General features: G+C 41.7%; 1 protein-coding gene across 1 annotated transcript in view; it reads left to right on the top strand.

The window, feature by feature from the left end:
- Nucleotides 1–15,970, top strand: part of LOC146614605 (ephrin type-B receptor 1-like) — a 150,608-nt gene that overhangs the window by 67,857 nt on the left and 66,781 nt on the right. The window contains exon 7 of the mRNA XM_085376036.1: nucleotides 10,463–10,725. Coding sequence (XP_085232162.1) covers nucleotides 10,463–10,725 — 263 coding nt within the window. The remainder of the gene's footprint in view (nucleotides 1–10,462; nucleotides 10,726–15,970) is intronic.

Genomic DNA, 15,970 nt, shown 5'->3' with positions numbered 1-15,970 from the left:
AAGTAGGTTGAGACATGAATCATTTTGGACTGCATGCAGTTAGTCTGTGTGTGTGTGAGTGTGTACCTGTGTGCTTGTACATGTCCAGGTGACCTGAATACAGCTTTATGTTTTGGGGCGGGGGGTTAAAAAGCACTGGTTCATTCATAGTCTGGCCATATTTTGCTGTCACAGAGTCGTGAATGAATTTGCAATGCTGCGTCAGAAAAGCAGAACAAATGTTGACGGTGAATATTGCTGATCGGCCCCACATTTTGCGTTATTTTCTTATGCACTGGCTGTCACATCTGCATTCCTTTTGTATGTTCGTCATTTCATATATTTGAGGAATTGGCGCTTTGCTCTGGTTTACACTAATCAAATCAAACTCAGAAACTGGACATCTTTTCAGTCGCCGTCCTGCATCAACAGTGTTAAATTCTTGTGACTGACAGAATTTCTTGACCTTTTTTTTTTAATCCTCTGCAGTCAGTAGAGTTCACTAAAAAAATGCTGAACACAAGCTTTAGTTGAGTCTGCAACTAAGCCTCATATGTTAGCGGCATAACAGCAGGCAAGCAATACAAAAAACCATCAGTCTTATAACTTCATGTGTGGAAGAATAAATGTTTGCCAGGTATGAGTCAATCTTTTCTTTTTTAATGAGTGGCGGTGCATAAGGTCGGCAATTAGTGAGACCCTCTTACAAAGTGCTAAGAGCGGGTTTTCTGGACTGAAAATAAACAGCTGTATAATAATGGCTGTCTCTTTGCTCACCTCTGGGATTCTCCCAGCACAGTTGTCATTTATACAAAAAGTCCCACGACGATCACTCAGACTATTTTGTGGTTTCACCACCATGGATCTTACACAGACAGCAAACATCAATTTGCTGATGAAAGCTCGGTTTGTGGATCCCAGTCAGGCACTCAATAGCTTTTCAGTGAATGGACCCACAGTATCCACACCTCATCCTAACCTCCACATGTCACATTAGGTCAGGAGTGCAACCACCATACTTTCTTTTTTTCCCCTTTCTTTTTCTAATGGTTTTGATGTTCACAGATTTACATACTCTGAATTCATTGACCGGGGTCAGACTGTCAAGTCTGAGTTCCACGGTAAGTCCTGAGACAGCAAAGAGAAAATTTGTTGAACATCCTGAACTGTAGTGAACCAAGCTTGTGGTTGTTGTCCCGCAAAATCCAGTCAGCTTCAGGCTGATCAGACAGCGTGGCTCAGTACACTCAAGATTTCATGTCGCAATTCTTTACTCTTCTTTATGAGTAATAAAAACAGGCAAACGCCCTTGTCTCAGCTGATTCACAGAGGATACAGTAAACTTCAGATTAGCAGGGTTAGGGGTTCCAGGCCTGCTCTTCCGGTTTTTCTGGTACAGGTTGATCATTTTGTCTAAACGCCGTTAAGAATGCTGAATGAGAGCTGCTCTGCTCTTTCTATCCTTGAGACTGAACACTGGTATGTATACCTAGTATCCTGTAACCCTGTTTATCGGTTTGTTCTCATGGCATCTTGTTTTCATTGCTGACCTGGATATTTATATGTCTACCTCATGGAGGATGCTCTTTTTACAGCTTCTTCCTTTATGCTGGAAATCCTTCTGTGATCATCCACACCATTGCCTTCTGTATTAATCCAATCTGTCTTATGTTTCCATCCACACCAGTATGTTCTTTAATTTCTGCAAAATTTTCTGTGCTGTTGATTTGTCTACTCTTAGTGTTCAACTTCCCTATTACGTTTTTTTTTTGAGGATTACCTGATTTACTTGCATTGAAAACCTTGAAATTGAAACCACTTGTGGGTTCAGTCAACACCTCAAACTCATTGTTGTGCTCCTCAAACCATTCCTGGTTCCTGATGATAGAACCCGAGGTTTCCCAGGAAAACATTGGCCAAATCACACTGTCTCCTCCCCATAGTGAATCCTAGTTCCACGTGTTCCCCAGGTAAGCTCCACAGACACCCACAACAGAAAGAAAATGTGATTCAGCAGACCACGTCTGATGCTCACACCCCCATTGTTGGTGTCTTTGATGGTGGACAAGGTAAGCATGGGCACCTTGACTGGTCTGTGCCTATGCAGCCCCAGACACAAACCTTTTTGGAAATGCTGTGACACCATCACCTAGACTCCATCATTTTGCCACCGTTTGTCAAACTCACTCAAATGCTGATGCCTGCTAATTTTTCCAGCTTCTAACACATTGACTTTGAGGACAAAATGTTTACTTGCTCCTTAATATACCCCACCCACAAACAGGTGCCAGGATGAAGAGATAACCTGTGTTATTCACTTCATATGTCAGTGTTCAAAATGTAATGCCTGAACTAGGGCTGGGCGATATACGATATATATCTCGATATTTTTTTAAGCCATAAAGTAAGAACAAAGAGAGCTCTTAGTCAAAGCTGTGTCCCAGATCTCACACAGGGACTTTTATTAACATACAGCGTTAATAAAACTCGTTAACGCATTGACGCTCTGCAGCCCCACGCACGGGGCGATCCGCGCTAATTGTTTACGGAGATTTGCTGCGTTAATGCAGTTATGGCGTTAACGTCATTTTAACGAGATTAAGCCTGACAGCACTACAATAGTAATCTCCCAATGGTTTCTTTTTACCGACCAGCTCCTCTTTGATAGCTGTGTCCATCTTGTCGTCGCCTGCAGGTGAAGCGATGGCGGAGGGGGAGTTGTGTTCAGTGAAGGAGCGAGGCGAGGCAGAGTAACGTTTGCGTAGAGACAAAAGTGGACGAAAGAGAGGCAAATTATTGGCTCCACAAGTATAATTATAACGTAACGTAGACTATATCGATATAAACGATATTGTCACATCTCATATCTCGTATAAAAATATATCGATATATTTAAAAACTCGATATATCGCCCAGTCCTAGCCTGAACGTTGTACACAGCAAAGCAAATAGTCATTGTTTATTTAACACTAGTTACACAGGTTGGGTGTTTTAAAGTCGATGTAGTAATTGCATTGAAAGTTTACTGAAATAAAATGACAGAGAAAATGTTCAAAAATGACTTTGTCACAATAAATATGGAGCGGCTGATGTGGTTAACCTATTCTGACAACAGAGGTACCACATGAAAGCCATCACAACAGTGGCAGCAAACTCAAACTGATGCAGACAGAAGAGAAAAAAAATCGACTTTTTATGTGAAAAGGTGTCAGATGTCAACCTAGTCAGCCTACACAGCTCTGTGAATTACCTGGGTACTTTCAATTCAAGGACAAAAACAAACTGAGTTACAAGTTTGTTTGTTTTCTTTCAAGCACAAGAGCCACGAGAACAAGGAGTGAAAAAAGTTCAAAAACAGTGGGATGGAAGTTTAATATAGGAAAGAGCTGCAGTTTATTTGGATTTGGCATGAACTCAATCAGATATAAAATCTGACCAGTGAGATGGAAGAGTGAATGTGTGCTGTGTGGATAGTTGCCTGACAGAAAATCATTTCTTCAGCACGCCTCATGGGCTGCAAAGGTATGGAGGAGTGTGTGTGTCTTTACCCTGTGTGCATATGTAGAGGTTTTCTGTTTGTGGTATTTTTGTGTACAGGTCAGAGCAATATTGTGTAAGCCATTTACAAAACTGTGAAAAAGAACGCGGCTGTAAACAGCAGCACAGATTGTGTCTCTAAGTCTTTTGGAACGCTGTCTCTTGTTGCAACAGTAAAACTGGAACTGGAAAATTTATAATGTGATTATCGCCTCGCTTCTTACTTTTCTGCATTTGAATGTGTGCTTGCTGTGAACTCTGAGTGTCAGACACTTTAAAATAATTTGTATTTGTGCTATTTAGATAAAAAAGTAAAATGGAGTGAACGCCTGTGCCAACACACTGTGTTTGTCTCTAATAATCAAAACCCAGACGGGTCTTCTCTTTCCCGCTCTCTCAGTAGAAATGTTTATAAGATGGTGCTTCTTAGATTTTCAGCCCCCCTACTGATTGTTAGCACTTTGATTTCTGCCTCTGAGTGTCTCTTTGAGAAAAGCGCACATGCACATATTCCACAGGGCCTTCTCGGCTGTTTCTAATGACTCTGTGATTTACCATATGCCAAGGTTGAATATCCATTTCATCTCAACTGCTCTTGTTTGGCGTGTGCACTGCAGTGTCTGTGATGTGTGCGAGCAATCAAAGAGACGTGCACCCAGTAGGTTTAACCTTGTGAAAACCCTGGTTGTGTACCCTAAAAGCCCTTAGCTGTTCCTCAGATCACAGAGAAGAGCTAAGAGAAAAGAGAGCGAACCGGCAAGAGAGAAAAGAGATGCAGATTCCCTACTGGCGCTGAGCTATTGGGTCACTTTTTGAACATTGTAGACACTGTTGGCTGAAGTGCAAACTTCCGACTGGGAACTGCACTTGTCAACTTTCCATGTCAGCAAGCAGCCTTGACAGTTTCTACAACCCTCTCAGTATTATACAAGCGGATGCCAATTAAGATAAAGTATTCGACTGCACTGCAGTTGCAGTACGTGAGAACATCGGATGCCCAGAATGGGTAAGAAAGAATCAGAATCAGAAAGGGGTTTATTGCCAAATGTTGAGCAGGTTTACAACATTAGGAAATTGCTGCGGTGCTTCAGTGCAAACATAGTGTCATAAATAGCACTTAAATAGTGTCATAAATAGCACTTAAATAGACATGAAAAAATAAAAGTAGGGATAAGAATTAAAAGTGCTACGTAGAAAGATATGTGCATGAGCTATACATGAGATATATACATGAGAATAAGAATTAAGAGTGCTACGTAGAAAGATATATACATGAGTGCAGGTGGTGATCAGTGCCAAACATGGAATGATGCAGTGACACAGCGTAGGGTCATGTGTTAGTGGTGGGAACAGTCATATGGTTATTGTTCATGTGTCCAACAGCAGAGGGGAAGAAACTGTTCTTATGGCGAGAGGTTCTGGTGCGAATGGCACCTAACTTTTATTTTAACTGTCACTGAGTTTAAGAATACTTCCTTGATGATTATTCACATGAATATTAGAGCCCATGAACCCATTTGTTGAGCAGATCAATGATAATTATTTATTCAATGATCAAAACAAAGACCTGATTACCAAAATGTGTCCATCTCCATTTCTTGTTATCTTTTTGTTTGAGTTATTTTTTTGTGGTTTGGTTTTGCACATACAACACATGTCATGCATTTGTCAGTGCATCCATGGATTGCTTTATATCACTGATGTGGATAAATAGTTTAATCAATCATTGCTCATCCTTATTCAGTTGGTAACATTATTCTGTGTTCTTAGGAAAGTTTGAGTAAGTATAATGTTGTTGGATTGGTGGATCCCATATTGATGATTTGCATTTTTCTCTCGCTTGCTGCACTCATGGGAATTGGTGGCAGTGATTGTGCGTGATTCTGGTAAGTTTTGTAAATTTTGTCAAAGGCGAGGCCATTGGAAGACTGACAGTTTTAGCCTTCAGAGTTGTGGGAAGGAGGAAGTGTGTACGGGGGCGAGCTGCTGAAACGTTGAACATCTTGGATTGTGAGATGAAATCTCAGGTCTCAAAATGTGAGCTGGACTTTTATTTACCGTTTATCACCTATGGGTGATAAATGGTAAATAAGAGTCTTCCAAGCATTTCTCACAAGCGTGGCGAGAAAGTAGGCATCAAGATATTGTGAGACACAGGTGTCTTTGACTCCTTTATTTTAGTTTGACTTCTTTATTTTTTAGCATCAGTGTTGCCGCCATTGGGTGAGACATTTGTGTGTGCATATACAGTGGGGCAAAAAAGTATTTAGTCAGCCACCGATTGTGCAAGTTCCCCCACTTAAAATGATGACAGAGGTCAGTAATTTGCACCAGAGGTACACTTCAACTGTGAGAGACAGAATGTGAAAAAAAAATCCATGAATTCACATGGTAGGATTTGTAAAGAATTTATTCGTAAATTAGGGTGGAAAATAAGTATTTGGTCACCTCAAACAAGGAAAATCTCTGACTCTCACAGACCTGTAACGTCTTCTGTAAGAAGCTTTTCTGTCCCCCACTCGTTACTTGTATGAATGGCACCTGTTTGAACTCATCATCTGTATAAAAGACACCTGTCCACAGCCTCAAACAGTCAGACTCCAAACTCCGCCATGGCCAAGACCAAAGAGCTTTCGAAGGACACCAGGAAAAGTATTGTAGACCTGCACCAGACTGGGAAGAGTGAATCTACAATAGGCAAGCAGCTTGGTGTGAAAAAATCAACTGTGGGAGCAATCATCAGAAAATGGAAGACATACAAGACCACTGATAATCTCCCTCGATCTGGGGCTCCACGCAAGATCTCATCCCGTGGGGTCAAAATGATCATGAGAACGGTGAGCAAAGATCCCAGAACCACACGGGGGGACCTGGTGAATGACCTGCAGAGAGCTGGGACCAAAGTAACAAAGGTCACCATCAGTAACACACTACAACGGCAGGGAATCAAATCCCGCAGTGCCAGACGTGTTCCGCTGCTGAAGCCAGTGCATGTCCAGGCCCGTCTGAAGTTTGCCAGAGAGCACATGGATGATACAGCAGAGGATTGGGAGAATGTCATGTGGTCAGATGAAACCAAAGTAGAACTTTTTGGTATAAACTCAACTCGTCGTGTTTGGAGGAAGAAGAATACTGAGTTGCATCCCAAGAACACCATACCTACTGTGAAGCATGGGGGTGGAAACATCATGCTATGGGGCTGTTTTTCTGCCAAGGGGACAGGACGACTGATCCGTGTTAAGGACAGAATGAATGGGGCCATGTATCGTGAGATTTTGAGCCAAAACCTCCTTCCATCAGTGAGAACTTTGAAGATGAAACGAGGCTGGGTCTTCCAACATGACAATGATCCAAAACACACCAACAAAGGAGTGGCTCCGTAAGAAGCATTTGAAAGTCCTGGAGTGGCCTAGCCAGTCTCCAGACCTCAACCCCATAGAAAATCTGTGGCGGGAGTTGAAAGTCCGTGTTGCTCGGCGACAGCCCCAAAACATCACTGCTCTCGAGAAGATCTGCATGGAGGAATGGGCCAAAATACCAGCTACTGTGTGTGCAAACCAGGTAAAGACCTATAGTAAACGTTTGACCTCTGTTATTGCCAACAAAGGTTATATGGTAAATGGTAAATGGCCTGTATTTGTATAGCGCTTTTCTAGTCCCTAAGGACCCCAAAGCGCTTTACACAACCTGTCATCCACCCATTCACACACACATTCACACACTGGTGATGGCAAGCTACATTGTAGCCACAGCCACCCTGGGGCGCACTGACAGAGGCGAGGCTGCCGGACACTGGCGCCACCGGGCCCTCTGACCACCACCAGTAGGCAATGGGTGAAGTGTCTTGCCCAAGGACACAACAACCGAGACTGTCCAAGCCGGGGCTCGAACCGGCAACCTTCCGATTACAAGGCGAACTCCCAACTCTTGAGCCACGATCGCCCTATGTTATGTTACAAAGTATTGAGTTGTATTTTTGTTATTGACCAAATACTTATTTTCCACCCTGATTTACGAATAAATTCTTTACAAATCCTACCATGTGGATTCATGGATTTTTTTTTTCACATTCTGTCTCTCACAGTTGAAGTGTACCTCTGGTGCAAATTACTGACCTCTGTCATCATTTTAGGTGGGGGAACTTGCACAATCGGTGGCTGACTAAATACTTTTTTGCCCCACTGTATATCTGCATTGAGTGTAGGGCTGAAGGTTCTCTCTGGAAGCCAAGTATGGGCTGTTGTTCTTACACCTGTTAGTGTTGTGCATGTCCCAAATGAAGCAGTGAAACAGTGTGGAGCAAATGAAGCAGTGTTTCCTGATGTGCTCAGTGTTCAGCAATAAGCCAAGCACAGTTAGCTAACAGGTGCTTAAAAGATGGGGACTTGTAGGGTTCTGAGTTAGCGTTGCCTCAGGTCCCTTGGTATTTCTGTCTGGTGAAAGAATCACCACCTCATTATGGTTATTACATGATAAGGTGCACAAATCCATTTGGAGTTGCAACAGGAAGTGCATCTGGCATACAAAATCTGACAAATCAAATAAGCGATGTTTCCCTCTGCAGCGAATCCTTGTGATCAGTGAAACTACTAAAAGTAGTGGCTTAGTAGTGCAGTGGTTTACATATTCCAACAAAGCATTTCTGAGTTTGTGTGATGGGGTTCTGGTTGGTCTACAGAGACCATGTGCTTTGTAAATGTGTATACCTTTAAGTTTTTATACAAAAAAATAGGATGTTAACTTAAAAAAAAAGTGTAATTCAAACACAAGTTTAAGGACTATCGAAATTAAGCAGAGCAATGGTGAAGTGCTGGTGGAATTGAACTCTCTGTGGAAGAAATGGGCAGTCTCTGGCCCACAGTTTAGCAATTTTGTCTGGCAGCTGGTCCAGGGTCTCCACTGTGAGTCTCATCTGCAAATTGGGAGTCAAGTTCTTCAGACTAAATGAGGAGCAGACTTTAATCATGTTATTGTATTTACTATATCATTATTCATTGTTGTTGGGGTAAGCACAGAGTAGCAGCAGTGCAACCCATCTGTGGCCTCTGCAAACTGAAGTCCCAGAATAAATTCCAGGGACATGATGGAGGTGATTGTAATTGTCACAATTGCTATTGATATTGACAGTTTGGATAACTATGATTTATCGTACTGCTGAGAAACCCCTCAGAAACTTTGGAGGTTTGTGTGACTGTGCAAATATCCAGTACATCTCTGACTATCAGAGATGTTTCATCTACTTACCATTGTGGAGCTGAGAGAGCCCAAAGTCAGTGACTTTGAATCTGTAAAGGTCTTGGTGATGGCTGACTAACATCACATTTTAGAAGTTTAGGTCATGGGTTTCAACAAGTGATATAACATTGTCAAACTCTTCATTCCTTGCATAATAAACAATAAGAATGGATGATAACAGTGCTTTAAAAACTAACTTGGTGGAATAAAAAGTAAAGCAGTTCAGAGAAACAGAAGTGTGTTCAGCTTTCAGTACTGAAACGTGAACGTTGTGATAAAACCATTCTGGCATCCTGAGAAAGTTCTACATTTCATTACTTTAAAACATCACAAGTCCAGGCTCTGAATAGATTTAGATGATGAATAAAGCTTACAACTGAGATTGATTTAACGAGACCTAAAAAGTGAAGGGATTCTGAATTTAAATATTGTAGAGAAGAAAAACTGAAAGTACTGATTTTAGAGCTGATTCAAACATGTTAAGTTCAATTCACCACAATTAACAGCTGAAGGTGCTCAAGATTAACATGTCTGCAGCTCTTTAGTCTTACATTAATGGTGTTTTCGCACTTGGCCTTGTTTTTGACATCAAGAAGAAAAGAAATGTCAGCATTTTTTTTAATTGGAACACAACCAAACTCAGATCCTGAGTCCCCAGTTTTATTTCCGTAATCATTGTGAACATATGCTGCTCTCTTTCTTTCCTACTTTCTTTCTTTCACTGATCAATGTCTGATAAATGGGATTTAGCCTTTTTTGGTGGCCTTGGCTAAATTAGTTATTAGTACCTGTTCCCCCCAGCTGGATGGGGAGATATATTTATCATTAATTAATTTTCAAGACCAACCCCAATGTTTTTAAAAACCTCAGCTGTTAGGTTAGTAAATGTATCTTATGATGTTTTTCACCATTTTACACATAACAAAAGCTTTAAAACAAAACTGCAAAGTTTACATGTGCAATAAAGAACCAGAAAAATGTGAAAGCGTACCTGTTCTACGATCTTATTTGTTTATCTGATATCCATCCACTAATTATAGTTTACAACAGGCAGGTATTCTATCACGTACGTGACAAATGGTAACATTATTTGGTGCTTCCAAATATTATTCACAATTGGTTTCATAGTTTGTATACATCCTGGTAGTATATAAACACCCATGCTCGGTGCAGTGTGGCGGGTAGAAGATTTTCCGGTGGGGGGGGATTAATTATGCATTCATAGCATGTGGGAGAAAAAAACTCACAGTGGATTATGTGCAGACAGCTTAATATTTCCATGGCAACGTATACTCAGTGGTTACGATAAAACCATTTTAACCATGGAAAAACTCACAATGCATTGAGTATATTTGATAAATCGCCCACCCCTAATTTTAAGAATGGTGGGGCTCTTGCATTTTTATTTCCTTATTTTACCTAAAAAGGCACAAACTTTACTATTGGTTCAAGTTTTGAAATCATAGACAATATTGTGTAAAACTAAGGAAAACACATAATGTTAAATCTAATATCCCATATCAACAAACAACAAATTTCAGTTATTTATTTAGTATGGTTATCAACTGTTTCCAAACACATTGTTTCCAAACATAACACACACACACACACACACACACACACACACACACACACACACACACACACACACAGACAAATTCTTCCATGTAAACAGGTGACATTCCCTCTCACTCGTTATTTTTCTTTCCAGGTGTCCCTTCAGCTCCTCGCAATGTGGTCTCAGTGGTCAACCAGACATCGGTGATGTTGGAGTGGCACTCACCACGTGACACTGGACACCGCGACGACTTGTCGTATAATTTGTTGTGTCGCCGATGCCACAGCAATGAGCGTCGGGCTTGTCAGCCATGTGATGACAGCGTGGTGTTTGTTCCAGGCAAACAGGCGTTAAAGGAAACAAGGGTTGAGATCAGCAAGCTGCGGGCCCACACGTCGTACACCTTTGACATACAGGTTTGTCCACAGACGGAGGGCTGCCTCCCTTTTTCATGCTTTGTTTGTGCTGTGAAGAGATTTGTTGAGTGTTTACAACAGTGAAAAATCTATTTTGTGTATATCAAACAGGCACTTCGTGTAGGCCTAGACTCATTGTCAGTTAGTGGGAGTTGCATTCATGCTGGATTTGCAGCAGTTGCGGTGGACTCCAGAGGTGTACTAAAAACAGCAAAAATGCATCAAAGAAATTTTCATGCATAGTTCCAACACTCTCCCCAAAATGCCACTATTTAGCAATTTATTGGCCACATGACTCATGCGCCTCATCACACGAGCCAATGTGTCAAAAAAGGAGTTGACTCTGTTTATTAAGGCACACTGCCACGAGATTTAAATACGTGGGATTGTCCACCATTTCGTTTCAGAACTCAAGAAGCTTCTGGGATAAGAGATTAAACATCTTCAAGAAACTTAAAGAATCCAGTCACTTTCTTTCCAAGCTCCTTAGAATACCATGACATGGATGACTGAGAACCTACACAGACATTTCACAGCAAATGTGATGTTGATATTTACTGTATTTTAGTTGTATTTTTTTGTCCACTGTCAAGAACAGCAAAAGTTAGTACTTAAAAAAAGTAGTTATGCTTATTACCCACTTTAAAAACAACCTTGCTGTCAGCTATTTTTTGAAATGCAAATATTAACCATAATGCTCAAGGTTACTGAGGCTACATAGATGCTTGCTGACATGCAGGCTTTTATGCACAATCTGCAGTTATAACTCTCAACTTACAGGGTCACCCTGAAGTCTATAAAACCAGTACAATTGTGTCCCTTCAATCTTCTGCCATCTGCCTCATTTCCCATACACGTAAGTCTAAAATCAAGGCCAGTGGTATTAGAATTCAGTTCAATGAGTTCAATGACTCTACTAACTAGAGGTGGCTATTTTTTAAAAATAGAATCCAATCCCTGACTATATGAATAGTGTGGCCCATCTGTTGCGGGATGAATATGTCAATATTGATGAACGATAAATTTAGTCATTAAATCAATGTGCCCATATGTCTACTCGTCTTTTCATCCCATGCATTGAAATTTTTCCCTGTTATCATGAGAAACAGGGAGCATATGGGGGGGAAGCTGTACTGTTTGGTGAGAGCACCTACTACTAGAGGTGGGCAAGCATCGATACTATCGATACTAATCCATTAGGTACCAACCGGATCAATACAACACGATAGGATTGATATTTTGTATCTGTCCTCTAAGTTCAATATGTAGTCCACTGAATTGTTTTAAATAAAAATTCATTAGAAATTCTTCTCTTGGATTTTGTTTCTGGGATCTGCTGGAACCACTCACCTAGCTTGTGGGTCACTGCACCGAGTGCTCTGATTACCCCTGGGACCACTGTTACTTTCACACTCCACATCTTCTTGAGTTCTTCTCTTAGCCCTTGATACGTCTGTTCCTTTGTTCCTTTTTCCTGATGTTGTTATCACTTGGTATAGCTAATTCTATCTGTCTCAGGAATCTTTACACAGCCTGCACCTGGTGTCTTGCCTGGCGGGATAGACCCCAGCCTCCAGGGATCTTGTACTTAGATCTTGTTCCTGTGCTGCCATGATCAGTTCCTCTGTACTGTCTTTCAGACCAGCTTTGTCCAGCCACTAGTAGGATTTCTGAATGTTAGCTACTTCCTCTATCTGCCAGTGGTACATACCGTGCATGGGCCTGTCCTTCCATGGCTCCTCCTCTCCTTTCTTGGGTTTCGTTTACCTGAGGTATTCACTAAGCACGCAGTCGGTTGTGGACATCTTTCTGATTTACTCATGGATGTTTGTTGTCTCATTCTGGACAGTGGTTCTGACAATAACCAGTCCTTGGTCCTTCTTCCTTTCACTTAGCATGCAGTCTCAGGGTGCAGGATTTTGGGTGAAAACCATGTATAGTCAGGAGCTTCCTTGTTTCGATGTCAGTGGCTTCTATGTTCTCCTTTGGCCAGAAGGGTTCTTGATCATGGGCAGGGCGTTGGTGCTGATTGCCCAGGTATTGTTTTTTCCATTCAGCTGACTCCCCAGGACTTGCCTTACCCTCTGCAGGTATTTGGTGTTTGCCACTTTTTAGCGACCTCTTCGTGGTTCCCATTTCCCTGTGGGTAGTGCAATCCTCACAGTTCTGACTATCTTCCCTCTCTTTGTTACCATCGAACTACACTTCTCCAGTCCGATTAACATTCCAATGTCGTTGCAGTGAATCGATGTCTTCTTCACTCTTGGCATACAGCTTGATGTCATCCATGTAGAGGAGGCAGCTAACAATTGCTTTATTCCTTAGTCTGGCTCTGTAGCCAGTCTTGTTAATGATCCTAATGAGGGGGATCAGGCCTATCCAGAACAACTATAGGGAAAGGCCATCTCCTTGGTAAACCCTGCACTTGATGGTGACATGTCCAGTTGGATAGTATTATTCGCCACATCCCCATTAAGTTCCTGTTGAAGGTGCTACGGGTCCTGTTGATCTTGTGTAGTTCTAGATATTCCAGGATCTGGAGCTGGTCTTTCAGCTGGTCTTTCAGTCTCGGTCTCTGGTATTTCTTGGTCTCTGCCAATTCCTTTCTGTGCCCTGCTCATGTGTTGAGCAATGTCCTTGTTCATATTAGTCGCTATGATGCCTGACATCATGTGGTACTGAGGCAGGTTATTGATTGGATCGGCACCGTTCTTTCTGGGGATCCTTGGGGATCAGGACTCCCTGGCCTTCATTTAGTCATATTGGGTATCTCTTGTCGATTAGCAGTTGGTTCATTTGTGCTACCAGACGTTCATGGAGTGAAGTCAGCTTTTTCAGCCAGTGAGCTTGAATTATGTTCGGGCCTGGTGTTGTCCAATACTTCATACTGGAGACCCTTTCTTTGATGTCTGCCACTGTGATGATTACTGGATCCTATTCAGGGAGATTGCTGTGGTTGTGCTGTGGGTTGCGTTCTTCTCCCATATGCTCTTCCAGTATTGCTCTGTCTTCAGTCTTCGTGGGGCTATTCTTACATAGCCATAACAAGACTGGAGGTGGGGCAGTGTCGCACTGTTTCCTTGGTTTATTCTCCTGATTTCCATCTCTCTGGTATTCCCGTTCAAGCGAGTGGTGACAGTCTAGGGAGGCTTACTGGATACAGACGCCCTGGTCAGGCATTGAACCTCTGAAGTTCAAAAGACGTGTAGTGTTACTAATGTGTGCTAGCTACCATTTTCCAGGGCCAGATCAAATGTGCACATTTACCCAAACTACACACGGTAATTACTTCTAATTCGCTCACTTCCAAATTTGCCTTTCTACACAACTTAATTAGTTCTGATTGGCTCTCGTCTGTCCTGAATATTTTCATATTATGTTCTTTTGTTGATGAAAGTGTTGGCTCATATAATCATAGTTTTTGTCCTCGTGCATTAGTTTGTTGTTTGATATTGTCTTGTTTTAAGCAAAGAAAAAAGGTTGTTGACGAAAACTATGACGTAAATTAACACTGGTTTTACCACAATTCAACCATGCATGAAAACGTACTAACTACTCTAATAACACAAAGTTTTGAGGCAAAGTAAGATGTGCCTTTTATAGTCTTGATAGGAGGTACTATTTGATTAAGGGACACAGAATAAATAGAGCTTGGAGTAAGTCATTAGTAATTGCCAGCCTTTATTTGCTATGACTGAAGACATTGTTCAACCATCAAAATGATTAGTTGAGCTCATGACAAATATAATATGTGGCAGCTAATTAGATGGTCTTTAAAAAGCACTCCCAACCTGTTAATTGTGTCTCAGTGTTGGTGAGATGAAACACATTTGGAGCTCTTAAAGCTTCGCAAAGGGACTAGCAGAATTTTTATTCCCTGATATTAAACTAGCTTCTTGTTTCTGATACCTAACTGACTACTAAACCACAGCAAGTGCCCAATAACAGATTAACAGCTGTAACTGGGAGAGCTGGGTCTCTGTATTTTTGTGCATGTTAAAGTTTAAATGACGCAGATACTGCATACACAAGAAAAGAGTGTGTCAGATGTTTTTTAAGCCTCTAAATAATTTACATCCATCTATTTTTCTTCCGCTTATCTAATTCTGATTCGTTGGGGTGGATGGGCCGGAGCCTATCCCAGCTGCCACAGGGTGAGAGGATGGGGCCAATATAGCCTGAACTCTCTTAACCAAGCTTTCTTTAAGTGGTCATCGGGAATAGTTCTTCAGGCTTCTTGAAGAACATTACACAGCCTTTCTTTGGATATTGTTGCAGAATTTTTTCTCCCCATTTCTTAAAGACATGACTGTCAAATATTCTATCTAAAGAAAAACATGAAAGTATCACTGTGAATATCACGAGAGAGTCTGGTTCCTTAGATCTACAGGGTGGGCCATTTATATGGATACACCATAATAAAATGGGAATGGTTGGTGATATTAAAGTCCTGTTTGTGGCACATTAGTATATGTGAGGGGGCAAACTCCTCAAGATGGGTGGTGACCATGGTGGCCATTTAGAAGTCAGCCATCTTGGATACAACTTTTGTTTTTTCAATAGGAAGAGGGCCATGTGACACATCAAACTTATTGGTAATGTCACAAGAAAAACAATGGTGTGCTTGGTTTCAACGTAACTTTATTCTTTCATGAGTTATTTACAAGTTTCTGACCACTTATAAGATGTGTTCAATGTGCTGCCCATTGTGTTGGATTGTCAATGCAACCCTCTTCTCCCACTCTTCACACACTGATAGCAACACCGCAGGAGAAATGCCAGCACAGCCATCCAGTATCCGTAGTTTCAGGTGCTGCACATCTCGTATCTTCACACCATAGACATTGCCTTCAGATTACCCCAAAGATAAAAGTCTAAGGGGGTCAGATCGGGAGACCTTGGGAGCCATTCAACAGGCCCACGACGACCAATCCACTTTCCAGGAAACTGTTCATCTAGGAATGCTCGGACCTGGCACCCATAATGTGGTGGTGCACCACATTATTTTCTTGCCGGAAAAACTCAGGGAACGTGCCAGCTTCAGTGCACAAAGAGGGAAACACATCATCATGTAGTAATTTCAAATATCCAGTGGCCTTGAGGTTTCCATTGATGAAGAATGGACCCACTATCGTTGTACCCCATATACCACACCATACATCACTTTTGTTGTTCCAACAGTCTTGGGGGGATCCATCCAATGTGGGTTAGTGTCAGACCAATAGCGGTGGTTTTGTTTGTTAAC

This window comes from Diplotaxodon limnothrissa, linkage group LG17, assembly GCF_057381915.1.
Source record: "Diplotaxodon limnothrissa isolate DT_005_m linkage group LG17, D_limnothrissa_male_GT1.1, whole genome shotgun sequence".
Classification (NCBI taxonomy): Eukaryota; Metazoa; Chordata; class Actinopteri; order Cichliformes; family Cichlidae; genus Diplotaxodon; species Diplotaxodon limnothrissa.
This window is presented reverse-complemented; position numbering and strand designations above follow the sequence as displayed.